This window comes from Apteryx rowi, unplaced genomic scaffold, assembly GCF_003343035.1.
Source record: "Apteryx rowi isolate R43461 unplaced genomic scaffold, aptRow1 scaffold_181, whole genome shotgun sequence".
In the NCBI taxonomy this organism is placed as follows: Eukaryota; Metazoa; Chordata; class Aves; order Apterygiformes; family Apterygidae; genus Apteryx; species Apteryx rowi.
Window position 1 is genome coordinate 191,106 of NW_020448097.1, and position 27,196 is coordinate 218,301.

A 27,196-nucleotide genomic window follows, 5' to 3' on the forward strand; every position below is an offset into this window, starting at 1 on the left:
CCGCAATTTGCTGCGTCTCGCCGGTGGCCGACCGCGCCGCTGAGGTGCCCCCGCACAACATGATGGCGGCGGCCGCCGCTCTGCCTGGTTCCGCCCGGCCCCGCGCGTCCCCGCGGGGCGGCCGCACTCCGCCTTTTCTCGGCTTACACAGCCAGGAAGAGGTGGTAACCCCGGGAAAATGGTAGAGCAGGGTAGTGGGTTTTTTTTTGTTTATTTGTTTTTAATACCCTCTCATACAAAAGAGAGTGGGGCCGGCTTTCTCCAGGCTTCGCAGAAAACTTCCCATCCCATGAAACGTTGGAGTCTGCTAGCTAAAGGAGGAGAAAAGAAACCAAACACAAAGAGTTACAGGTAAAAGCTGCCTGCAAAATGAGCTACCGGAAAACTACGTTCAGCCCTCCGCAAATAATGCTGGTGACACAGTCCTGACGGTCCCAGACGGGAGCAGCTATGGGCAACGCTATTCGGAATTGCAGCTTGTTTCCCCAGCGTATTACTTTTCCCAGCACTCATCACCTGTATCCCGTGTTTGCTCTAGCAACATGGAAAGTTTCGCTCCCTGGGACTCTCTCCTTCGGCGTTTTATCGTTCCACCTTCCAGCTTGATTTCGCTCTTCCTCAGGCAACCAAAGACTAGGGTGAATTAGCCAACACCTGCTCCTAAAGAGAAGCTCCCTGGCGAGAGTTTAGCCTGCGTGTCCAGCTCTCTAAATAAATGTTTACTTCTCCCTGATTTCAATATCCAGATCCTTTGGGGGGGGGAGGGAGGGGAAGCCTTTCCCAACATCCCTTGGTTAATTTGGCAAGTTTAACAGCTACATTTATCAGCAGTGGGTATTGCATGCTGAAAGGAGGGAGTTTGGTTGCAAATCACCTTTATAGAGTGTCCTCTTTTTCTGAGCTTCCCTTGCATTTAGTTGTGCTCCACTAAAGTAAGTTGCAGGCAGTGGGTCTCCACAATATGTAGCTTGAGGCTTGCAGTGCTGGCTAAATGTGCAGTGGGAGCGGAGGGGGGTTCATCCTCAAACTGAGCACTGGCTGATTTGTCACTATAAAATTATGGCAGCTGTGGAAGCCTCATCATGTATAAGGGCACTTTTTTTTTTATATAGACATAAAAAATTAAAAACACCCCAAAGCTTAGAAATAAATGCCAACATTATTGACTGAATGTATAGGTGGTGAATATCGTACTCCCGCCAGCCTGTGAACAGTGCTGAGTTTTGAAAAGAAGGCAGCCACTGGTGACTTTCTGGTTTTCATGTTGTGTATGTTTGTGCATAGTCTTCATTTTATATCCTGTGCCTTCCTCATTCAATTCATTTAGAACATCGATGCTTTCAGTGCTGTCAGCTTCAGAGATGACTCTGGTGTCAGGTTTGGCCTACAGCAGTGATTCACAGTTGATAACGATAAAACTATTTGGCTACTGAACTTTTGAAGAGTGTTTGGGCCATAAACAACTATGTGTGTGTGTGTGTGTGTGTGTGTGTGTGTGTGTGTGTGTATGTGTGTATATACATACATATATGTATATATATTTAAGATATTTCTGCCACCTAGTGGCTATCTCCGTGCACTCATTTAAACTCAAGAAACTCTGGGTCTAAACTATGTATTCTAAATTAAGGACGTAGGCCATGTTCAGCAGGAGCAGTGAGCAACTCTCACTGGGTTCGATGGTGGAGTTTGATTTTCACAAGTGTGGCCACAATGATTTGTGTTTTCAAGCTTTTTTTTTTAACCTGCTGTGCAAAAGTTGTAATCAAATACTGTAATTTGCAGGCCATACAGTTAAAGTTGGACTGGTTCATGCAGTTATATGCAGTAATTAAAATTTTAACCCATTGCAAGGTGAATGTAACAAATCAACAAAAGGGTTAAAGGAAATTGTCTTAGTATCATGCTCCTAGAGGTTCCAGACTTCCATTGCAGTCTCCCAAGCCACAACTCCTCTTCCTTATCAGCAACAAGTGGAGGTGGCAAAACAAAATTTTTATGCAGTAATGTCGCCTATAAGTTTTATTTGCCTGCCCTGGCAAAAGAACAACCAAGCAAAACCAGAGAATTGTGGTAGTCTCCCCAAGGCATTCACCAGGTCCTTTGGACTCTGCTCACACTAAGCTGCAGGCCTATATACCTTTCTGCACTGGTCTAGACTGTGTTCCAGCAGGTCAACCGCCAACCTGTACTCCTGCACCTGGGGAGGAATAACCCCCTGCACCAGTACAGGTTGGGGGTTGACCTGCTGGAAAGCAGCTCTGCTGAGAAGGACCTGGGAGTGCTGGTGGACACCAAGTTAAGCATGAGGCAGCAATGTGCCCTTGTGGCCAAGAAGGCCAATGGTATCCTGGGCTGCATCAGGAAGACTGTTGCCAGCAGGTCCAGGGAGGTKATTCTCCCCCTCTACTCAGCCCTGGTGAGGCCCCATCTGGAGTACTGCATCCAGTTCTGGGCTCCCCAGTACAAGAGGGATGTGGCACTACTGGAGCAAGTCCAGCGAAGGGCTACAAAGATGATTAGGGGACTGGAGCATCTCTCTTATGAGGAAAGGCTGCGAGAGCTGGGCCTGTTTAGCCTGGAGAAGAGAAGGCTGAGAGGAGATCTTATCAACGTGTACAAGTATCTGAAGGGAGGGTGTCGAGAGGATGGGACCAGACTCTTTTCAGTGGTGCCAAGTGACAGGACGCGAGGCAACGGGCACAAACTGAAACACAGACGCTTCCATCTGAACATGAGGAAAAACTTTTTCACTGTGAGGGTGACAGAGCACTGGAACAGGTTGCCCAGAGAGGTTGTGGAGTCTCCTTCTCTGGAGATATTCAAAACCCACCTGGATGCAATCCTGTGCAATGTGCTCTAGGTGACCCTGCTTGAGCAGGGGGGTTGGACTAGATGATCTCCAGAGGTCCCTTCCAACCTCAGCGATTCTGTGTGATCCTGTGATTCATGTTTGATGAGAGGTGGAACTGGCATCTTCATGCCAGCTGCTTGTTCTTGCACATAGGATCTGGGAAGAGGGAAATAAATTCTGCAGCATAACCTCACCCTTTCCTGTCCAACTTTCTTGGGGCACCCTTTGTTTCATCAAGCCACAAAAAAATCTGTACTAATGACTTACTTCCAACTTTTCCAGTGTGGATGGAGAAGAACCAGGCATACTTTGCAAAACTAGGAGCACTTATGTCTGCTTTTGGGGGAGCAGGACAAGCACCAAGAGGAAGGAAGTTCTCCTATGCTCTCTTCTAAAGTCCTTACTCTTAAGGTAAAGTGCACACTTCTTGCACTAGGTGCCCTCTCTTCAAGATGGGCCAGGAGGGAAATACTTACCCTAGGCATCTCCAGTAAAACTCCTGGACATCTGATGCCCTGTAGGAGCCAAAATATACCCAATTTACTCACTTATCAGGGTGCATGTCTCAGAGCCCAGGCCTGTATGTCTTCCTCATCCAGTCATCTACCAGCATGCACAGTTCAAATATTTATCTTTTCCTACAATTATATTATCACTTTTGGGGGGATATTTCTGCATCTCTTAACTCCTCCATTTCCTCTTGTTTCATTTGCTTTGTTTCAAGCCCACCACTATCATCATGACTAGTGCAATACTATGTGTAGGTATGAGGCAGATTAATATGGCAAAGCACAACACTGACTATGGTGTGAAAGGTTTAGCCATGTATGCCACGTGGAATATTACAACAGCAACATGTCATTAAGCGTACAACTACTAGTGACATAATCAATCATGGATACATCTCATTGTGCTCTCGCAACATTCTCCTGGGGGATATGACAAGCTGTTCTCCCCCTCCACCAAAGCAGTCAGGCTGGAGGTGAAGCTACCTCAGCTGGAAGAAACCAGTAGGAACCTAGTAGCTTGGTCTAACGTAACGGAGTCTATGAAGAGCATTGTCTAGTATTTCCTACTGCTCCCACTTGTGGGCAGAAAGGAGATATTGGGACATTACTAAATATAAATAGCAGGGCGCTCTGTCACATTAAATACTTTACACATTCACACCCTTGGCTGTACACAGCATGCAGGATGTTGGGGCTTTTTTATTTTCTCCATGACTGTGTGTTCCCCAAGTGAAACTGTGTATCTTGCTTTTGTAGAACGGAGAATCCTGATGAACATGGTTACAGATCACATATACTGGATAAAGAGGGGCTATTATACATAGTGGGAAAGAGGAATATTGTACATAAGTGTAAAAGCAGAGTATAGTGGAATTGCCTAATTGCCTCCCACAGTCAGCTGAGTTGCAGTCTGGCAGGAAAAGATTACAGAGGCAAGGCAGCATGCAGAGTTCTGCTTAAGCCCCACCAGAGGCCATCTTCACTTGTCCTTCCAAGATGTCCTGATTTCAATAAAGCAAATGCAATTTCATTTCAAGGGTCCCCAGACACAGGCTTTGGACAGTCCTTCCTCTGGAGGCATGTGTGTTACCCTACCGGCGCTAACAATAGACTGTGGTGGGGCTGTGTCACAGATGTGCATCTTTGTTGTCTTTCCCAATCAGAAGCAAGAGGTGAGCAAGTTCCTCTTGGGGACTGGTGTGGTTTTCATGGTCTTCTTTCGTTAGGAATGTACTGTGTTCTCTGTGACAGAGCCACCTCCAGTGCCTATGAAATTTCGAGAGTTAGCCGATGGCAGGGAAGGCTCCTCCTTGGGGCCTGGTACCTCTTCTTTTGAGTCTCCCACCATTGACTCCTGTGAGCTGGACTCTGGGCTGGAAACTGCCTGAAAGCTGGGCTCTGCGCTGAGGGACTCGCTATTCTGCAGGGGGAGCAGAGCCCGGTGCCGCATCAGGCTGTCATCGCTGTTCTGTGCTTCCAGGGAGTTCCTGCGTTTGGTGGTCCTGTTGGCCACGGCATTCTTCTGCGGCTCCTCAAAGCTCAGCGACAGGGTGACCGTGCCGCTCCCGAAACTGACCTTTTGCTTACACCCGCGCTGCTGCTGGAGCTGCCTCTCTGTGGAGGCTGGTAGAGGGAAAGGGTCTTCATGGTTGCTCTTGCTGCTGGTGGAGGAGGAAGGGGTGGAGCCAGTAGAGCCCCCGAGGCTGTTGGAGCGCTTGCGTGACACATTGCTCCGTCTCAGCGTGGCCCTGGCAGCCACCTTGAAAGCATGGGCTGCTGTACTGCAGCGCACCTCCTCGATTGTGTTGCGGGAGGGCTTGAAGAGGATAATGTAGACTTTGTTGAAGAAGATGCAGGCCAGGAGCCCAAAGCTGGCAGCCAATATTGCAATCACCTCCACAGCAGAGACAAACTTGCCATATGTGCTGGCGTAAGCAGGGATGAAGGAGATCCAGACGATGAAGAAGATCAGCATGCTGAAGGTGATGAACTTGGCCTCATTGAAGTTCTCAGGCAGCTTTCGAGACTTGAAGGCAAAGAAAAAGCAGATGGCTGCCAGGAGGCAGGTGTAGCCAATGAGGAAGCCAAGTGCCATCAGGGAGCCTTCATGGCAGGTGATGAAGATAATCTCATCCTCCAGGTCATGGTTTCGGTAACTGGATGGGGGTGCTGTGTACAGCCAAATCACACAGATGACAATCTGCACGAATGTGCACAAGAAGACCAGGAGGAACTGGAGATTGAGCCCCCACCACTTGCGGTGGAGGCTCGTGGGGATCTTCGCCTCAAAGACGAGCAGGACACGGTTGGTTTTCACCAGGATGCAGGAGATGCAGAGGACAAAGCTGATGCCGAAGGCTGGCTGCCGCAGACGGCAAGTCCAGTCCTGGGGTTCACCAATGAAGAACAACGAGCTGGAGAAGCAGCACAGCAAGGAAAAGAGGAGGAGGTAGGACAACTCACGATTTGTGGCCTTAACAATGGGAGTATTGCGAAATTTGGTGAAAACTCCCAGGACAAAAGAAGCCAGGAAAATTCCCAGCACAGCGAAAAGAGTCAGAGCAATCCCAAAAGGTTCTGTCCAGGAGAGGAACTCTATCTGTTTGGGGATGCAGGATGTATGGTTCTCATTGGACCAGTAATCCTCAGGGCATTTGTCACAAGCACTTGCATCTGAAAAGTAAGTGACAGAGGAAGAGAAGGTTTGTTATAATGAAAGGTTGAAATGGCTGATGAGATAAATGGGGGCTACACACTGGCCTTCATCTTAAATACAGAGGATCTTTCCTTCTGGTGCCTGCAGGTTCCCAGTATCAGATCTAGGAGTGTTTTACCGTGAAACAACCAGTCTCCAATGGGTTACATAGCAAAACACAAAGGACATTTAATGCCAGCTTAAAAAAAGGCCTTCCCCTGCACTCTGGCTTTTCAAATCAATTTCTTGGCAAAACTTTGCATGTTTGATTACTATCAGCTGTTACACAGGCTCTGTCCCTTGCTGTTTCTTATTCCTTCATTTTTTATCATCTGCTTCTCTCTGTCTTCATACCTCTCAAACTTCCATCATCATTTGAAACATCCTGCTTGCCTCTATTAGAGGGAAAATCAAAAGTGTGTGTGCATCCCTAAGTGCTTTGGGAGCCTCTTTCATACTCCAAAGACATGAATCTTAGAAGTGTTTAAATTGTTCATCCCTGGAAAGCAGGCACTCCCACCATACTCTCATTTCACTTAGAAACATCAGTGGAAGACGTGTCTTAACAACAGTGGTCTCCCCACACCCAGCAAAGCCTGCCACTGACACTTGCAGAGGGGAGTTTGATGCCTCCATCTCTTTCCCCTACAGGAAACTAGTTAGGGTATACTGGGCTGGAAACATCTGTCTCCGTTGGCTGCCATGATCAAAAGGTGAGAACCTGCACCTACTGCACTTCTTCTCTAACCCAAATGGGTCTTGTGTTCCAGTGGTGAGGGTCATGGCTCCCTTGATGGTGGTGGAAAGAGATTGAGAGCAGTGTTCATTGGAAGGTTACTGGCTAATGAAGGCAGAGTATCCCAAGCTCTCATTTTGGAGAGGTCTTTGGAAGGAGCAGCTATTATCAGACATGACACCGCTCTCCCAGTGACTGGTTGTCTCACTGTTCATGTCAAAAACTTGCACTAGATGTGAAAGTGCAGTCAGAAGCTCCTATCACCACTTGTCATTAATGCATTTCATTTACTTTCATTCAGTCAGTCATTTTTATTTTTCTTGAGCCTTTCACCTAGAAGGCTATTGCAAACTGCATGCAAGTTAGCAGTGCTAACTGCAAATACCAGGAAATACAACCACCTCTACCAGAGAAGGGGGCAGCTATTTAGCATTGCATCCTAAAAAAGTGCTTTCACTGCTGTCTCGAGCTGACTAGAGACCACACTGCCACTGAAACAGGTATTCCAGATCTCCTTCCTCCTCTGAGGCTGCCCATTCCTGCCCTACCTTTGTGTCAGCAGTAGTGCTCATGCAACTTCTTGTTTCCGCTGGAAGCTAAACCTGCCAAAAATGAGTTTTGTTTTCAGGGAGACCAGGGCCCTGATCCAGCTCGCTCTGTGGTCACACAAGTACCAGCACTACTACTGGACAAAAGATGGGAACAAACAGCTGGGAGAGGGCAGGAGAGATTGTCTCCTTTGGTAGCATTACAGTCACAGCTTAATGAGGCTGGCTGTAAAACAGCAGAACGCAGTCCCTCGCACCCCCCCCACCCCAAATTTCACCAGCACACCAGTGCCAGCTCCCCAAATCTTGTGAAAACACCAAGAGACCCCTCTTACAAGTGACCAGAATTGCTGCTATCTAATTCAAAAATGCTACCCCCCAGAACCCCGTGGTACTATATATTCATGTTAAAAAATTATCATTCCTATCTGATAGGATGAAAATCAGATCCTCCCAGAGAGGAATGACTGTGAAGTCTTGCATCCAGTTTACTGAAGTTTTCACCTCAAGCAAGGTCTACAGCATGTGCTGGGATCAGCGCTGCTAGTGAGGGTGTGAGGAGATCCTGAGCATTCAGCAGTGCAGAGGGGCCTGCTGTTCTGCAAGGATTTACTTGCCTTTCTTAGCTTGGAGATGCCCGACACTAAGGAAGCACTAATGGTGTAGGAAATTCAGAATTTTTCATCTGTCTCTAAAACTGAGGTTACTTTTTCCCTCCACTGCAGAACCTGAGTGGCTCGATCTGAGCTCCCACTGAAACCAACAGAAAAGATGTCCATGGATGTTTGATATGACCCAAAGATTCTGGTTGCTTGTAGTGTCTGTGTCCAACAGAAGCTGTGGTTGGTGACCCCGTAAAGGGAAATACTCCTCTCTGCTTGTGAATTCAGGGATGGAATGGACTTTATTTCTTTATAAAGCATGAAATAAAACCCTTACAACATGAGGAAAAGATGGAGGCAGACAGACAACTACAGAGTTTAGGATCAGGGTAGGGATCTCCTTCTTCCACATTTTTGGAGTGACAAAAGCTTTTGCTACAGTGCAATGGAATTTTCTTATGGCTGCATGAGAGGCTTCCTACATGCAAGTCTTTTTCAATTTCTCTGCCTTTTCCTAATTCAGAGCAGGAGTGACAAGCAGGCTTAGCAGAAGACAAGACCTGGCGACCATGGGACTCAACTCTCATATGTTTTTCAGAGAAAGTTCCTCCAGGCTTTCTGTGAAGCTCCCTGGCAGAGCAGGGCACAGCAAAAGGGGTAATTTATGCTGTCACTGCCTCTCCTGTGCCTGGTCTTTGGAGGAGTGGGGCACCTGTTTGTTTGGACTGTGACTTTGGCAACTTTGGCCAAATTAATAAATCCATTAATATGGACTTCGTAAAAGATTCCCAAGGAAAGGATCTAGCCCACCTTCGTGCAGGAGTCCCTGTGGGCTGTTCTGTGGGACTCCAGCTCAGCACTACAGGGAAGCAACCTTAGCACAATTGTGGGTGATGCCCACAAGAGGCCTCCCACAGTCCTCTGCAAACCCCAAAGAGGATCTGTGGGTATTACCTGTTTCATCACTGTACTCCCCATCAGGGCAGTCCACGCACTCGAAGCAGCAGGTGGGCTCTCCCTCAATAATGCCCTTCCTGGTGCCTGGGAGACAGTCCCTGCTGCAGTTAGAGAAAGGCACCTGCAAGAAAAGAGCCCAAGGATGGTTAATGGTGACAGTGGCCCTTCTGGAGCCTTCCTGCAGGAGGACCTTGTGCTTACTCCAATGGTGTTATTGCTTGATTGACATGCTAGATTGACAGCCTCAGAGATTCACCTCTTCTTTCCACAGAAAAGACACATCTTGCACATTGGTCTTCCCCCAGCTCACTGCAGTGATATTCTCCATGCATTTGTTTGAAGGATCACATCAAAGGATGGTAGGGAAGATCAGCAGATCTCTGTAATCTCTACTGTGTTGTGGGCACTGGGAACCGGTATGTGACCCATGATACATATACTATAAAACAGTCATCAGATGATTTTAAAAAGAGAAGATCAATCTCTACTGGCAGGAATTCGAATCAGCCTTGAAGAGGAAGGGCTCTGACTACTGACCCCCAATTCATTCTCTCTGCTATATATTGCATATTAGCTGGTAATGATTTATGGGAATTAAAACAGGTCCTTAAAGCCCACTCCAAGCTTCTTCTCCTGAAGATCCTCTCAAACCCAGAAGCAACAAGGTGAATTAACTAAACAAGAAGAGCTTTTCCTGGTTTTAGAATTCTGAACATCTAAAAGTGCAAATCAGCACCTATATGCAGATCCAGAAAAAGGAGTGTACATCCACATGGGGTACACCTTAGGTTTTCCATGTTTAAATCCATAGAAGGGATCTATAAAGCCTCCACCTAACTGTTTATGTTCCTAAGTTTTCATCAGAAAGGTCACTCCCAGACTTCTGCTACTGCAAATGACTATGTGTGTTGGCTATTGGCTGTGCATTTATACTATGTTAGCTTACTGGGCATGCTCATGTCCTGGCAGCGAGTGGTCCAACAGGCATGCTTAGTGCATGCCTACACACACTGACAAGAAATTCAGCACAACAGGTGGAAGTCAGGATCTCTTACACAAAAGCACGACCTGAGCTTAAGCTCACCTTTTCCCAAATAAATTAAGGCACTGACACAGAACATGACTTTCCCAGCTCAGGGGAGTTAAACTCACACTTTCCACTGCTGGTAAAGTGCCCTGATCTGTAAGCAGCTAAGGGCTGCTCTGGTTGGAAGCTTCCATTCACCTTATTGAAGGTTTGCCACTATGCTGAAAGGTAACAGCCTCCATTCCCTCCTTCCCCATTCCTCACACAAGGATCTGAACCCTTTTATTTCCTCACTTGTCCTGTTGCCTTGCCCAAGTGCTGCTAATCTGCTGATTTCCAGAAAGCTCCTGTATGAATGCAGTGAGTCCAGGGTATGGTTTGGAAATTGCTTTTGTCCAGGCACTGACCTTAGCCACAAGGTAAGCAAGCCCTCAGTTACAGCTAGTGGCAACATCTAGGTGGAGATGCCCATTTTATGGCTGATGTATCTGCCTGCAGCTGAGTGCAGACACCACTGCCTATCACTCTGAAGTGTACCTGCAGCATAGTTTGCAAACACTAGTTCTGAGCTGTTAAACAGGACTGATTAATTAATTAGAGGCATATCCAGGGCAAATCCCTGCAAGCTCCCCACTTGAAGCACACTTTGCAGCAAACCATTAATAACTATTCCTTCGGACAGCAAGCTGGGCATCTATCGAGCAGTTCCTCAGTCTAGACCACCTTTCCCTAGGCTGCCACTGAAGATGCTGTATGAGGCTGAATCAAAGGCCTCACCGAAGTAATGCACTGCTTCCCATTTACCTACTAAGCTGATTATCCTGCCAAGGAGAAAAATTAAGTTGGTTTGATGTGATTTGCTCTTGACAAATTCATGTTGGCTCTTTCTTATCAGTTTATTAGCCTCTAAGTATTTATAAACTTTTATAATTTTTTATCACATCTTTTTGGTTACTGAAGCTAGCCTCAATTGTGTGTAATTCCCTTGGCTCTCCAATGTCTCCTTTTAAAAATAGGTATTACGATTACCCTCTCTAATCCTTTGAGACATCACCCATTCTCCACACTTCTCAAAGATAAATTGCTAGTACTTTTGAGATTGCTTTGGCTGACTCCCTAAGTATTCTGTGGGAAATTTCATCAAGTTCTGCCAAAATTAATATATCTATCCTGCCTACTCTTTAACTTGTTCTTTTGCAAGTCTGACCAATACTACAGTTCCCTTGTTAAAATTAACTACATTTAATCTGTTTTGATGAAGAATGAGGCACAGAAGGCATCAGTGAGTAGAGTACTGGCTATTCTCTGTGAACAGGGTCTTTTATCTGAAAGAAATTCAGAGTCTATAAATTGAAAAAAAGCTACAGTAGACAGAGAGATCACAATCCCTTTAACTGGAACACAATTTGCATGCCTTGGCATGACACTCGGCAATGTACAGCCATGTTTATAATAGTTTAGGACAAAAAATGAAGATAAATATTGTGCTGTCAGAGGAATTTAGACCAAGAGAATGTAATTACACTGTTTAAGCGAAAAAAAGGGAGCTAACATCCTAACTTTTGGAAGAGGTGTCAACAGCATTTGCAGTTATCAGACGGGGTTAGAGTATCACATGCTTTTAACTCCACTTGTAGTTTAGGCTCACAGTCTTCAACTGGGATTAGAAAGGCCTGAGCTCAGTATTCCTGCTGCAGTGTGCTCTGTCTGACCCATGCCCCCTTCAGAGAGCTCTGAATTTAACCCATAACTGAAGTTGGTAAATCTGGAGTCAAACGAGGGTTAACTGATGGTATAAACATGTTGGGCAAATGTAGCCACTGCAGCAACAGTTACCGGAGCTGTCAGTGAAAATGAATAATCACTTGAGGTGAATTGCTGTGTTCATTAATCAGGTACTAATTTAACATGTCTAAGCATTGCAGCGGAGCCTGGCAGTGACCCTGCTAAGCTAACACTCCATGTCACCCCTCAAGCCACATGCCTGCTCAGTAGCCCCTCTAGGAGCCATGGCTTTTATCTAGGGTGGAGTGGGCTGCTACTGTTGATTACAGCAGCTCACCTGGCTCCTGCCCAGAGCTCTCTGCACTGCATTCCCATCACATGGGGGAGACACAGCCTTGGACACCAGTGAAGATATGGTTATGCTGGAAAGATCTTATACCTGCAAGTAGGTGGAGCAGGACTTATGTCTAACTAAAGTCAATGGCTACTTCATGTACCTTTGAGACTGAACAAGTCTCTTCCAGTAGATAAAAAAAGATACTGGTGCAGCTCACAGTTTGAACAGGAGATCCAAGCTAACACAGGCAGATTAACAGGCTTTGTTCTGTTTGGTTTGCAAGGCAAGGGTGTGCGGAAGGCTGTGGGATTTGGAGGGTGAAGCCTGCAGAAAACAGCTGTGAATTTGACTAGGAGAAGGAAGAAATGCTTCTTGATACAAAGGTACTGGGAGTGGAAGAGGTGGCCATTTTCAGCAATGAAACTACCGCACTTAGGAAAACCTGACTGTCGACAGCCAGCATTGAGCAAGGAATTTCTCATCCTTGTGGAAACAGCATTACAAAATTCTAAGCTAACTATCTGGGCCAGAAAAAAAACATTATTTAAAACATTAATATCCATAACAACTCCATGGCTCATTGAACATATTGGAAGGGAGAAGAAGCAGCCCATTATTTCCAGAAGTGGGTAATGACGGTGTAAAGGACTAGGGCAGAAAATGCATACACGCTAAGATAAATGGGCCTTTTAATGAGACATGGAAACATAATGTGTGCAGTATGCAGAGTTATTTCAAATTTCAGCTTTCAGAAGTTTGGGAAACATTGCTGTAAGAATATAAGCACTTACCTCCTTAGAGAATCCACTCCACAGGATTTTGTTTTCATTGATAAAGAGCCTCTCCCCTTTCTTGGCATAAACATTGTAGTGCCCAACCTCCTCAAAGATGACTGAGCCATCCTCCGGAGAGAGATGCCAATTGATTATTGAGTAATTCCCTGCCAGGTCCCCAAACTCATCAAAATCCACCTGTTCTCCCATGTTATTGGTGAAATTTAAGTGACGCAGATGCTTCAGAACCTGCAAAGAGAAACAGAGACACCATGAATACCTGCATGTCACAGCCCTAACATAGCACAGATCTGCCATGTGGACAAAACCAAAAACAATCACTTTACTGCAGTCCTTAATCTCTTAAAAATCACTTAATCACAGCAGTAGCAGGCTTTCTCTCATAGACACCACACACACACTCCCTCTCTCTCTCCCCCCCCTGTAGAAACCTTGGAGATAGCACAAGGTATTATGGCAACTAAGGTAGATGGCACCCATCTGTAACACTTTGCTTACCAGGTGCTACCCATGTCAGCCTTTTAGCATTCCTCTCCAGGCCCTTCCAGTCACCTCTGTAAGACTGCAGCTCTCCTTCATGGGCAGAAAAGTGGCAACAGCCACTGAAGTGTTTCAGTCATCCAGGCATTCCTCTCACCCTGCCCTTGCAACCACTCTGCATATGCTCTCATTTGGCACAGTTCATCTTTGATCACTCAGAAACAGAAATGCTTGAGAAATAATTCAAACTCGACTTTTGACTTAAAAACCCCAAGGCCAATGCACTTCTGTAAGAAACAATGAATCAAACTTGTTCACCATGTGGCAGGCCTGGAGAGTTCACAGCACTTTTGTTGTCTCCTGGCCCTGGTTGCAGAGTTTCAGATAATCACGTTCTGTCTGTCCCCACATGTCGGCTCCCGTAATTTTCACCTCATGTCTTAAACTATCGTACTCTGTGAACAAGAGCAATTAATCCCAGGAACACTGCAGCAAAATTAATGATCCGCCTGGCCTGATAGGTAGATGAAAGAAACAGCAGCATGTAAGAAAGCCTATACTAGGAGTTGTGATACAATTAATCCATATTGCAGGTATTTTTCTAGTCTTCATAAGTTAGTTGCTCATTTATGCAATTATCAATTTTTTTGCCATTTAATATTCTCAGACAGTTTCTCTACAAAGCTTATGCAAAAAGCCGAGGTGACACCGATGGCCTCCGGCTGGCAGCAGTCCTTATGGCACTGTGTCATAGTTGCTGCCGCAGTTCTAGTGCCTTTGACAGCATGTAAGTCCCTTTCTCTCTCCCTTACATGCAGGTCTCCAAACATACAATCCTGAATGACAAAATATGAGAAAAAATAAAATGAAATCATTTTGTCTGGGCAGGCAAAGCCCTCCTCACCCTGCAGACATGGAACAGACAAAATTGTTTGGTTGAAGTCTTTTCACCTGGAAGTGCAGAGACAGAGGAACAGAATAATTTCATTAATTCCTGTCAGTTTTGCTAAATTGTTTCATTTTTCTCTGTTTCCCTTTGAGACTCTCCTGTCTCAAGCTGACATCCCCAGAGCTGCAGAGAGGCCCTCCTCTTATCTCACTGTCTGTATTAATGCCAGCCTGAGAGAATCTGGAAAAATCAGAGTAGGACCAAACAGGACATGGCTGGTAATACCATTGATTTCTGTGTGATGTTGATAGAACACTTCCAAATATTACCATGCTATTCAGTATTTGAATACAGGCATACCTCGTTTTATTGCGCTTCACTTTATTGCACTTCGCAGATATTGCATTTTTTTTACAAATTAAAGGTTTGCGGCAACCCTGCATTAAGCAAATCTATTGGCAAGATTTCTCCAACAGCATATGTTCACTTCATGTCTCTGTGTCACATTTTGGTAATTCTTGCAGTATTTCAAACTTTTTCATTATTATTATATCTGTTATGGTGATCTGTGATCAGTGATCTTTGATGTTACTTTTGTAATTGTTTTGGAGCGCCACGAACTGCGCCCATATAAGATGGCGAACTTAATCGATAAATGTTGTGTGTGTTCTGACTGTTCCACTGACTGGCCATTCCCCCGTCTCTCTCCCTCTCCTCAGGCCTCCCTATTCCCTGAGACACAACAATATTGAAATTAAGCCAATTAATAACCCTACAACGACCTCTAAGTGTTCAATGGAAAGAAGAGTTGCACATCTCTCACTTTAAATCAAAAGCTAGGAATGATGAAGCTTAGTGAGGAAGGCATGTTGAAAGCCGAGATAGGCTGAAAGCGAGGCCTCTTGCGCCAAACAGCCAAGTTGTGAATGCAAAGGAAAAGTTCTTGAAGGAAATTCAAGTACTACTCCAGTGAACACCGAATGATAAGAAAGCAAAACAGCCTTATTGCTGATATGGAGAAAGTTTTAGTGGTCTGGATAGAAGATCAAACCAGTCACAACATTCCCTTAAGCCAAAGCCTAATCCAGAGCAAAGCCCTTCAATTCTCTTCAATTCTATGAAGGCTGAGAGAGGTGAGGAAGCTGTAGAAGAAAAGTTTGAAGCTAGCAGAGGTTGGTTCATGAGGTTTCAGGAAAGAAGCCGTCTCCATAACAAAAAGTGAAAGGTGAAGCAGCAAATGCTGATGTAGAAACTGCAGCAAGTTATCCAGAAGATCTAGCTAAGAAAATTGATGAAGATGGCTACACTAAACAACAGATTTTCAGTGTAGACAAAACAGCCTTCTACTGGAAGAAGATGCCAGCTAGGACTTTCATAGCTAGAGAGGAGAGGTCAATGCCTGGCTTCAAAGCTTCAAAGGACAGGCTGATTCTCTTGTTAGGGGCTACTGCAGCTGGTGACTTTAAGTTAAAGCCAATGCTCATTTACCATTCCGAAAATCCTAGGGCCCTTAAGAATTATGCTCAATCTACTCTGCCTGTGCTCTATAAATGCAACAACAAAGCCTGGATGACAGCACATCTGTTTACAACATGGTTTACTGAATATTTTAAGCCCACTGTTGAGACCTACTGCTCAGAAAAAAAAGATTCCTTTCAAAATATTACTGCTCATTGACAATGAACCTGGTCACGCAAGAGCTCTGATGGAGATGTACAACAAGATTAATGTTGTTTCCATGCTTGCTAACACAACATCCATTCTGCAGCCCATGGATCAAGGAGTAATTTCGACCTTCTAGTCTTATTATTTAAGAAATTCATTTTGTAAGACTACAGCTGCCATAAATAGTGACTCCTCTGATGGATCTGGGCGAAGTAAATTGAAAACCTTCTGGAAAGGATTCACCATTCTAGATGCCATTAAGAACATTCGTGATTCATGGGAGGAGGTCAAAACATCAACATTAACAGGAATTTGGAAGAAGGTGATTCCAACCCTCATGGATGACTTTGAGGGGTTCAAGACTTCAGTGGAGGAAGGAACTGCAGATGTGGTGGAAATAGCAAGAGAACTAGAATTAGAAGTGGAGCCTGAAGATGTGACTGAATTGCTACAATCTCATGATAAAACTTCAATGGATGAGGAGTTGCTTCTTATGGATGAGCAAAGTGGTTTGTTGAGATGGAATCTACTCCTGGTGAAGATGCTGTGAACACTGTTGAAATGACAACAAAGGATTTAGAATATTACATAAACTTAGTTGATAAAGCAGCAGCAGGGTTTGAGAGGGTTGACTCCAATTTTGAAAGAAGTTCTATTGTGGGTAAAATGCTATCAAACAGCATCACATGCTATAAAGAAATCCTTTGTGAAAGGAAGAGTCAATCGATGCGGCAAACTTCATTGCTGTCTTGTTTTAAGAAATTGCCACAGCCACCCCAGCCTTCAGCAACCACCACCTTGATCAGTCAGCAGCCATCAACACTGAGGTAAGACCCTCCATCAGCAAAAAGATTACGACTCGCTGAAGGCTCAGATGATGGTTAGCATTTTTTAGCAATAAAGTATTTTTTAATTAAGGTATGTACATTTTTTTTTAGACATAATGCTATCGCACACTTAATAGAAGACAGTATAGTGTAAACATAACTTTTATATGCACTGGGAAACCAAAACATTCATGTGACTCACTTTATTGTGATATTCGCTTTATTGAGATATTCGCTTTATTGCGGTGCTCTGGAACTGAACCTGCAATATCTCCGAGGTATGCCTGTAATAGGTCAGATGGTGGAGGCAGGAATTTTTTCTCTTGTTCTCACCCTCATTACTCCCCCTCTCTAGACCAGCTGCCCCATAAGTTGTGCAGCTGAGATGATCTCAATGAAGGCCCAGCCCTGTCCCTGGAAGACCTCACCCTCTGATGGACACTGCAAAAGAAAGTGAGGCTGAGGGCTCTTGGGACTCTCCTTTCCTCTTCTTCTTCCTCCTCTCCTGCTCCAGTGGCCCAGGACACCCCCTCCTTTACCAGCTCTCAATGACTGACCTCTGCTGATGCTGCAGTTAATGCTCTGCTCTGGCACTTTGCTCTTCACTCCAGCTCAATATTGCACTCTCATACAGAACTGCAACACTCTGCTAAACAGCTGCTGTGCTCTCTGCTAGGCCTGACAGGATTTCAGTGAGGGGTTGAATATTATCTGTATAGACAGGAGATGGAGACCTTGCACTTTTTTTGATTAAAGTTATTACACACTGGTGAGCTGATGTCTCTAACAGGCAGGTACATATTCATAAGAAAGCACTGATCTGCACTGAACGTTGTCTTCTCCCAGGCATGGCGTAGCAAATTCAGTTACATGACCCTACCTGGGGAGCAGGAGAGCCCAGGTGTGTCAGTTCCTGCAAGAAAGACGCATGCTCTACCTAGAATCCCACCAGAGGGACAACAGGAATGACAGAAATAAGGAAACCCTGTTTTCTCTTCCCACCAAATACCAAAGTTGGCCTTGAGGTCTAAATTTGTGAGAGGCAGCTTGTGAAACAGTAACTGAACAGCTGCTAGGACATGTTCCTGTTTCAGATTGTCATAAAATCCCAGGATGATACCTGTATATCACACAAGGGTTACTTTCTACAGGATGAAAGTAAGGTTTAAATGGCCAAGGCATATTTAAGCACTGAAATTTAAAAGAGCAAGTTGCAGACTCTACACCTTCCTTGAACAACTACAGCACTCTTTTATAGACACCTATCAATGATTAGCTAAAGCCTTTACAGTTAAAAACGTGTCACTATGTTTTGTAACTAAAGATAGAAACATAAATACCCAGGACTCAGTCCACAAAGACTTAAAAGATCCTGCTTCAGCAAGGGCAAGGAGCATGTGTCAGGGGTGTATGTGGCATACCCTAGAACTGAGAGTTTAAGAAAGAAGTGATGGCCACATGACTTGAACACATTAGGTCAATACATCATCAGAAGCTGGTAGAAGCCAATAGGGAGAGCATTCTGTATGCTACTACCTTCAGATGTTTTTTTTTTCTGTAATTGTTCCTTTTTTTTCCTGTCACAGGCTACGCATTGAATTAGAATGTTTTTAAATTAAAACACTCATTATCAGAAAGGACTTGTAAATTCCTCTCTAGTTTACCCTGCCATTATTCCTGTAAAGATTATTCCAAGCCACTTAGTATCCCATGCTTTATCCAGGCTAAATATTCTGGCTAATGTGGTCTCCACTCTTATGGAAGGAACATAAGAATATAATACAAATACACCTGTATCAGGTCAGACCAGTGGCCCATCTCCCCAGGACCCCATTTCTGACCACAGCCAACAGCAAATGCCTAGGAAACAGAGGTGGACGTGACACTTCCCCAGAAAACTCTCACACATTTTGCAGCTCAGTGACTTCCTATGCCAAAGGTCTTTGCACTCGATAACCCTCGGTGGATTTTTCTTCCATGACGTTGCACTTTGTGTTCTGCATCTGCACAAACTTTTCACAGCCACAGCTGCCTAAAGGAAGGAGATCTGCATTTTATGAGAAAAGCACCTCCTCTTGCCTATTGGAACAGGACATCTGCTAATGTCTTTTAATGCCCCTCGTGGTTATGTTGGAAGAGACAAAGAATTGTCATTTCCTAGTCACCTTTTCCATGCCTCTCAGGATTTTATAAACCTCTATCAGATCTCTCTTCAGTCATCTCTTTCCCAGGCTGATGAGTCCTATCCTTTAAAAAAGTCATGCTGACTCCTTCTTAATATATTCCCTTTATCCCTGTGTCTCTTCATTTAATTCTTTACTACGGTTTCTAATAATGGGCCCAGTCAGGCTTCGGTAGTTCCCTGGATCTCCCCCAGAGCCCTTTTTAAAAATCAATGGCACATCTGCCACTTTCCAGGTCTCAGGGTCCAAGACAGTTTTGAGCAGGGGGTTGAGCACCACAGTCAGCACTTCAGCTACTTCATCCATACATTCTGGCAGAGCTCTTGGTGAACACCATCATTCAATCCTGCCAGACAGTAATAATAGTAACAAAAAAGTTCATTTTGCTCCTGTGTTCCCTAGTCTCTTCTACAGTTACTTCAGTTTCATACAGATCCTCTGACAAGTCCCCCATAAGTAGGGTTTTAGCTCAGGACCTTTCTCAAGTTCTTCCATAGTGATCACACTTTTTTTCTGCCTTCTCTCTTCTTTTACAGTGATTATCTATGGCTCAACAGACTGACAGGCTTCCTACTCCTGAAGTGTTTAAGAAAGGATTTATGAGCTTTTACCCCACTTACAACCTGTTCCTCAAACAATTTTTTGGCCTGCCTTATTTTATTTTTACATTTAGCCTGCCAGAGTTTACGATACTTTCAGTTTTACTCACTGAACAGGACACAGCTCAACTTTTTGAAGAATGCTGCCTTGCTTCTAATGAACACCCCTTACCCTGCTGTTTAGCCTTGCCAGTTCCTTATGGCATTTTTCCACTTTTTCTTGATATCCAGTAAGTGCTTACTTTGTGCCGCTAGTATTGGGGCCTGTGGTAGGCAAAAAAAAATAACTTAAATTGTAAATGCTGACAGGCAGCAGATAAATTGGTGTGTATGTAAATGTCCGAAATTGAACTTTTGTACTCCCAAGCACAAGCTTGCTAGCTGCAACCAATATGGGCTTGTTGTAAATTCTGGTAACAGCTGGACTAAACAAAAGTAACACGTCCTGAATCCTCTGATTAGCAGAGACCTGAGACAGAACCACCAATAAGGAAGCTGATCACACTTTGTGGCTCGATGTGAAGATGAAAAACTGGCAATTGAGCTGAAAATGGCAAGTCCTCCCATTCGCTTTGAATTGCTGAGGGTCCACTCTTCCCTGTTGTTTCAGATTCGTAGGCAAGCACCTGGAGGAGATATTTTCATGATGCTGTAATAGGCATAAGGACTTGAAAGCTCAGCTATCACATTAGCTGATGTTTTCTTTAACCAAGACACCAGGATATGCCAACACCATACATCTTGCCTTTTTCCGAGGGATGTCCTGAAGGTGACAGAATCTGTTAGACAATGGAGGAGGCAATTTATTACCACGCACAACCTGGGCCATTCCAGTTAAGCTGCCTTGTTTCCATTGGTTTTCTACTGTGGAAAAAGTGACTATTGATACAATTTAGCATTATAAGGGTAGCCCAGATGAAGAAGTTTAAGGAGCCCAGGAACAGAGCTAGGATTCTCGCTGTAAACACTGCACAACAAAATGAGATGACCTTTTGCTATGCACATGGAGCCTCATGCACAAGGAGTGCCTGGTCTGTGGTTGGGATAGTGGGCACTTTACGCTAAAATAATGAAGACTAGTCATCACCTACTGTACAAGGACTGAGCTGTGCGCCAGGATTGAAACTGTCAGGTTTGCTATCAGTCCAGATTAACGCAGATTACAGAGGGAGATTAACTCTGGAAGAAGGGCTGGGGGTGAAGAGTTGAAGAGAGGGAACAGTGACAGTCAGCCAGAGATTCACTGACAATATTGTGGAGGAATTCGGGCTTGGAATAACAAGATGGGGTGGACAACCCAGTTGCGGTGAAATGCCAGCTCTGCCAGTGACCCAAAATCACACTGAAAGAAAAGAGTTCAGTTCAAGACTCAAGAATAGCTGTACAAAGGCTGAGAACAACTTGAGAAGATTCAGGGTTGTTGTGCTTATCTAAGACCTGAATGACATCCTTGTAAAGTTAGGTAAATGAACAGCGCTACTGAAGGCTAAATGTATATGACAAATGCAAATTGCCAGGTACTAGAAGTAATAATTTAAGATGCTCATAATCTTTATTGGAAGCTAAATTAACAGTAACCACTCAAGAAAAAGGCCTGTTCATTATTCTAGGCAGCTCACTGAAAAAACTCTGTGTATTATGCAACTGAAAAAGCAACAAAATGTTAGGATATTAAAGTGAGAAAAAACTGACACTGAAAATATGATGCCAATATATACACCAGTAGTACATTTTCCCTGGGAAAAATGAGTTTAGTTCTAGTCATTTGATTTAAAAAAAAAAAAATAATAGAATGAGTAAGAGGGTCCAGAGATGGTGGTGATAGCTCTTAGCCAGCAGGCTTGACTTCCATTTGAAGAGAAATGAAAAAATGTGGGATTATTTAATTCAAGGAGGGAGACAGAGGAAGTTTATGTAACACATAGTGATTTGTAGGAAATGGTGACTTACTTACATTCTCACAGAAGCAGAGAACCCGTGAAACTGGCTGACTTCATTCAAAAGGAACAAAAGACTTTTTTACAAGACCCACGTTTACGTGATGGGACTCACTGCTGCAAGTCATCACTGACTCACAAAGATTAGTAACGTCCAGAGAAGCATAGGATGTCAAGCTGCCATGCCTAGGTGTGCAGCTTAGCATATTTTGAACTGATAACTGGTTTGGTTTAGTTTTGCTTCTGTTACAGATACGAGATCCCTAAGCAGCTGAGAGATACATCTCTCCTCCTCTTCCACTGTCCAGTGCCCTCTGCCCAAGGAGGGGCAGCAGTGGTGCTGACACGGGCACACACACACATATGTTTCATTTTTAATTTTTGTGAGAAAGAAGCAGGTCCTCCGATAGAAACTTGCAGAAATAGGGAGAGGGAGACAATGCAGATGGACTGTGTTATAAACACCTCACTTGCTGTTTGGTGGAAGTTACTTGGTGTTTCCTTTGCTCATGCTATGTTGTGAATGCTCAGTCTGCTTGGAAACTGATGGAGCCAAGAGTTGCTTATGACAAGGACTGGTTTGGTTGCCTGTACCTGGGCTTGGTGGGTTGTCTTGCATAGCTTTTGTAACCAGCAATCAAGGGACACTACTTAGATGATGCAAAGCAGCAGCAGCTTTGCCCTTTCTTGACACTGATGGGTAATATAAGTAGCAAATTAAAAGCAGCTACAGAAATAGGAGGGAGTTACTAGACCAAAAATATCAAAGAAGGCATGCATTTTCAAAATGAGGCTTGTCTGACATATAACAGAGCCACTCTGATGTAGGGTCAAATTGACTGAGGTATTATATTTACAAGGGTGGCCAGAAAGAACTCAAGAATGCAAGCCTAAAGGATTCCACAATACTGACTGCACAAGTCAGGCAACTGAGATATTTTAGAAAATCCCATTATGTGTTTGCTATTGTTGGCAGATGCCTCAATGCCATTGCAAAATTCACTCTAAAATGCTTTGGAAAGACCTGTCTGCTGAGTCACAGAGGTTCCCAAAGGAATCAAGAAATGATCTTACAGTATTTTGGCCTTGCATGGCTGGATTTCCAAATTGTTTTAACTACCAGTTAGGAAGGTGCAAGACACAGTGAGGATGGGACCAAGATGGGCCTCAAAAACTTGTGCTGGCCATGTGCAGAACTTCTGTCCAGCCCATTGCTCTCCACTCTGCATCTGTGCAATTGATTTTTCTTTTCTAAGCGTACTTGTCCATTGGATGCTAGTCTTGAGTTCATACTACTTAATGCAAAGCTAATAGTTAACAGCTCATCACTGAAGCATATGATTTTGCTAAGTTTGACAACACTGGAGAATATATCAAGAAAATTTTCACTTGTTTGGCCTTGACTGGGTCCACATAGCACAAGAAGAAGTGAGCAGACTGGCAACACCCTCTGCATTACATTTCAACTCAAGAATGATTTTCTAGAATCAAAGATTTACATAGGAAAATGTCATGTGAAATTCAGTCAACTGAAATTAAGTGCAAATGTGGTATTTGGAATGACAGCACTCCCCCGCCCAGATACCCTGAGTACTAATGCACTTCCTAATAATCAGGACAAAATTCCTGGTAGGCAAGAGAAAGATAATGTCTATGGAGAATGCCTAGACCTGGAATATAATGCTACACAAAATCAGGCAAGCTTCCTACTAGTCTCTGCCCCAGCAATGTACAAATGTAGATCAGTGATGACGGAGGTCTCAGTGCCCGACAGAACAGAGTCAATCCACTGACAAGGTAGAGCAAAGGACTGAACAACTGTACCTGATCCGCATGCATGATAAGCCCAGGGTCATTTCAGACATTGTGGCTGTGCTCGTTAAAATTAAAGCTCATTAATTACAGAATAAGGAAATATTGCTATCCTTATCATGCAAATAAAGCTCAACAGCACTGTATTTACTATGGCATGCTCTAAAAGTACAAACCCAACATAGATCATTCAAACAAGGCTGCAGAACACAAGTATTGTATTAACTGAAAACAGAACCTAAAAAACCCACCAGGCTATATATTGAGAAATTCCTTAAACACTAGAATTGAGAAGGTGTCATGTGAAGTTATGGCAGACCCTCATGACTTACATAAGGCTGTAAGAGATAGCTAAAGGGATGGTGAAGGAGCCAGAAAGCTAAATGAATTATATGTAATTGCCCTTACTACCAGAAGAAAATGGGACATCTTATCCCAAGGGTACTTGTTTTGGAAGCCATCGTATGACATTAATGGAGGTAGAAGGTCCTTAAAAAGGGATTAGAGAACAGCCTGAGCAATTTAAATTGGCTCTAAAAGACTGACAGAACCATAGTTCATCACAGCACTCCACTAGCAATAAAAGGAGTGCTAATGCAGCTGGTTTACAATACATGCATAAAAATGCCACTGGTCTCAAATGACCGAGTCAATACATTAGCTAATACTATTCCACAGCAATCACAGTCCACCTCTCTGCTACACATCCAAATGTAGTGCACAACCAACATGGCATTTAAAGTTTCCCTCTCTGCCAGTCCATACAGGGCATGAAACACAGCCCCTTTGCAGAGGCTTTTATTCCTGCTCCGTGTGCCCCTCTGGAGATCGCCAGTTCAGCCTCTGATGGGCTGGCCACAATGGCTGCCAAGGGAAGATGCCAACATAAATGGCAGAGGGATGTCCTCTGTAATGAAATGCTGGTTAGCCTGACATTGATCCCAGGGAAAAACAATGGGAAAAGAAGAGTTTTGAGTTGAGGATCAATTAGGATAGAATTATAGGACAGAAACATAATTACTGCCAGTATGGCTTTGAGGAATATAGATATTGTTAAATACAAGTTTGGTTGCCAAACAAACCCCTTTAGAAGTGAAATACCTAAGCTTTACATCTAATGCAAAGCATCCATTAAATGGATCAAGAATTGCCTGTCAGATGTCCAAAAGCAGATATCAACAAAGACAAATCATCAGTTATGGGTAGTTAATAGGGAATTCCTCCAGCCTTGGTAAACAACTCAGTGTTATCCACTATGTTCATCAGTAGTCTGACAGCAAAAATAAAAGTGCTGCTGGGAAAATTTGCAGAAAAAGCATGGATTAACGTAATGCTAAATAATAAGAAAGACAAAGCATTCCCCCCTGGCTGCTCTCTCACATCTGTGTTTAATACAGTGAAATTCAAAGTCATTTATCAAGGAATAGGAAATTCGAACCACAGCTACAGAACGAGTACCACATCCTGCAAAGTATTGCTGAAAACTTAAGGTGACCTTTCCATTGCACACTGTGGCAAGAAAGGCTAATGTAACTTGTGCATATATAAACAGGGCAGTAATAAGTGTATGTAAAGGAGGGATTTTTTTTCAATGTCTGGCTGTGCTGAGGCTGTTAGAGCAATATTGAATATATGCCAAAAAGGATGAGTAAACAGGCAAGATGCAGAAATAAAGCAAAAAATATACCTTATGACTAAAAACCACTATGTTGAAATTATCAAGATAAGACTCAGAAAAAATTTGATCAATGTGCATAAATACTTTCTTAAGAAAAACGATGAGTACTTAATCTGGACCCTTAAATCTAACAGAGCAAGGCCAAATAAGGACCAATGCAACTTAAGGACAATTAAGTTCAAATTAGAAAGAAGACACAATCTGTGACAGGAAGGGTGACCAACCATGGACCATACTAATAAAGAAAAAAGTCTGCTAGTCAGTATGTCTTTGGGGAAAATAGATCTTGTTAAGTTCAAGTTTGATTAGCAAACACACTCCATCGGAAGTGAAATAACTAGGCTTTACATCTAATGTAAAGCATCTATTAGATGGATCAAAATTACTTCTCTGAATGTGGTGTAAATCTACATGGTTTATTATACAAAGGAGATTAAACTGCATGATCATTTGGAAAGTGACCCTCTTTTAACATTTTTGAGGTTCTTGTTAAGGTTTTGTGGAGAGAGACGGTCTCTGGACAAATGAAAGCAGCCATACGGACACAGGGAGAGCATGTTGTCAGTGCTGTCAGACTCCATTTTGTACTGTATTATGTTTGCTCCTATCTTTACCTAGAGCCATGATATGAAAGAACCATCATGGCCACCTAGTCTAGACCTTATGTCACAGTTGCTTTGTTTTTCACTTTTAACAAACATAATTTGAAGAAATCCATCGAATATAATGGCCCAGGGAACTGTGTTTACTAATGGTGAAGAATCTATTAGCAGAAATCCTGACTGAGTAAATGATGTTTTAATGCTCTTAGGATATCATTGTACTGCACGTTATGGCAAAGTATCTAAAAGCCTAGGGTAGGCTTATTTTTATTAATTTGTCTAAATTTAATACTGAATAATACATAATGAATTATCTGATTATTAAAGCTAATAGTAGAGCCTATGGTTACCCTATAAGCTCAGTGTTTTCAAGTAGCATAATTCTCATAGAATATCTTGCATAATCAAAATTTGATTTAAATGTATTTTCCATGGTGTTGGGGGCAATAGTTTCCCTGTGCATTTTCTACTGGTGATGTTACAGGCCTGGCCCACTCTCTACTAAAGTCCAGTCGAGTCTTTCTCCTTTCGGTAGGAGAGACATCCAAATAATACTCCATTAATTGTCTGCTTAAATGAAGAGCAACACAAATACTGTTCTCAGCTGATGACAAATCATTATCTCCAAACTGATGAATCAGAAAACATCTGGTTTTGCCCTTGTGAGAAAATAGCTGTATTTGCTGTACTGACCCACAAATTTCTGTGTGTGGTACAAATTGCCTACCTCTCATTTTGGTCTCAAATTAACTATTGTTTGCCCTAAACGGCCATTTCCCCCACAAAGGCACACTGATGAGATGGCTTGCTTTTTGTTCGTAACAAATATATCTCCAGTTTATTTGTAATGCAGATTAGGTGATGTTTTGCAATTACCTGATATTCAGCAGCCGACTCTAGTTTCATGGCAGTTCTTCCTGAATGACTGAGTCTCACACAAGCCTCAGTTAATACCTGCTCTGGTATTGCTTCATTTTCCATATCACAAACCAGCTGTATTCAATACACTATTTTAATTGTCCAGACAGCCTATATAGTTCAACTGATACCAAACTGATTAGATAAGCCCTTAGGCTCAAAGGTCTGGGGAGACACGTTACCTAAGGAATCATTCACTTCTTGAAAGCCTTGTAGAATCAATTTCTAGCCGTACAGACGTACCTAAATGTAAAGTTGGAGAAGGCACCAATCCATTTTCAGAATATTTACCTCTTCATAATGGGTATCATCAGCACAGAGGAAGGAAGTGTTGGCTGGAAGGTGCACAGCCCTGTAATAAAAGACTTTAGCTGTTGCTAGGTGCAGCCAATTTGCGCTTGTTTTTTTTTTCTTGTGGAAGAGCATACAGTAATTTTTCACTAAGTCTATGGTCAATCAGATTTCTAGGCATAGAATAATTTACATGACTGCCTCCTTAACCTGCTAATCATTTGGACAATGAATATTTCAGCACGCATAGCATGCTTTGCCTTGGTACCTAGAAGAGCTATCCCATTTTTTATTCATGAACTGCCCTAAGTTCTCAGCCTCCAGTGTAACCACAGCCTGAAAATCACCTGGGAGTCTAAATAAGGATGTTTTACACCACAGCCTTGTGATGGCACACCTTTGCCTCCTCATATCCACAGGAACCCATCTTCCCCATTTAATTGCAATGCTTTCATTGTGAGACAAAAAAAGAGGCCCATAAGCTGCTTGTTGGCAATCAGCAAGAAGACAAACAAATGGTCTCAAACGCAA

General features: G+C 43.5%; 2 protein-coding genes and 1 long non-coding RNA gene across 5 annotated transcripts in view; 1 reads left to right on the forward strand and 2 right to left on the reverse strand.

Moving 5' to 3' along the window:
• The window catches only part of LOC112963952 (cystatin-B-like), a 7,265-nt gene extending 7,016 nt beyond the window's left edge, over positions 1-249 (reverse strand). The window contains exon 1 of the mRNA XM_026061484.1: positions 5-249. Coding sequence (XP_025917269.1) covers positions 5-61 — 57 coding nt within the window. The 5' untranslated portion in view covers positions 62-249. The remainder of the gene's footprint in view (positions 1-4) is intronic.
• LOC112963953 overlaps positions 1-733 on the forward strand; it is a 1,313-nt gene extending 580 nt beyond the window's left edge. For both annotated transcript variants that reach the window (XR_003252792.1, XR_003252791.1), the window contains exon 2: positions 243-733. This is a non-coding gene — a long non-coding RNA (uncharacterized LOC112963953). The remainder of the gene's footprint in view (positions 1-242) is intronic.
• Positions 734-4,051: 3,318 nt separating this feature from the next.
• The window catches only part of CASR (calcium sensing receptor), a 41,190-nt gene continuing 18,045 nt past the window's right edge, over positions 4,052-27,196 (reverse strand). Inside the window, exons 4-6 of one of the 2 annotated variants that reach the window (XM_026061495.1) lie at positions 12,782-13,012; positions 8,899-9,022; positions 4,052-6,036 (exon numbers count right to left, since the gene is read on the reverse strand). In XM_026061495.1, the coding sequence (XP_025917280.1) occupies positions 4,586-6,036; positions 8,899-9,022; positions 12,782-13,012 (1,806 nt within the window). In that variant the 3' untranslated portion in view covers positions 4,052-4,585. Of the gene's footprint in view, positions 6,037-8,898; positions 9,031-12,759; positions 13,013-27,196 lie in introns of both variants that reach the window. The other variant, XM_026061494.1, reaches the window with a different exon arrangement.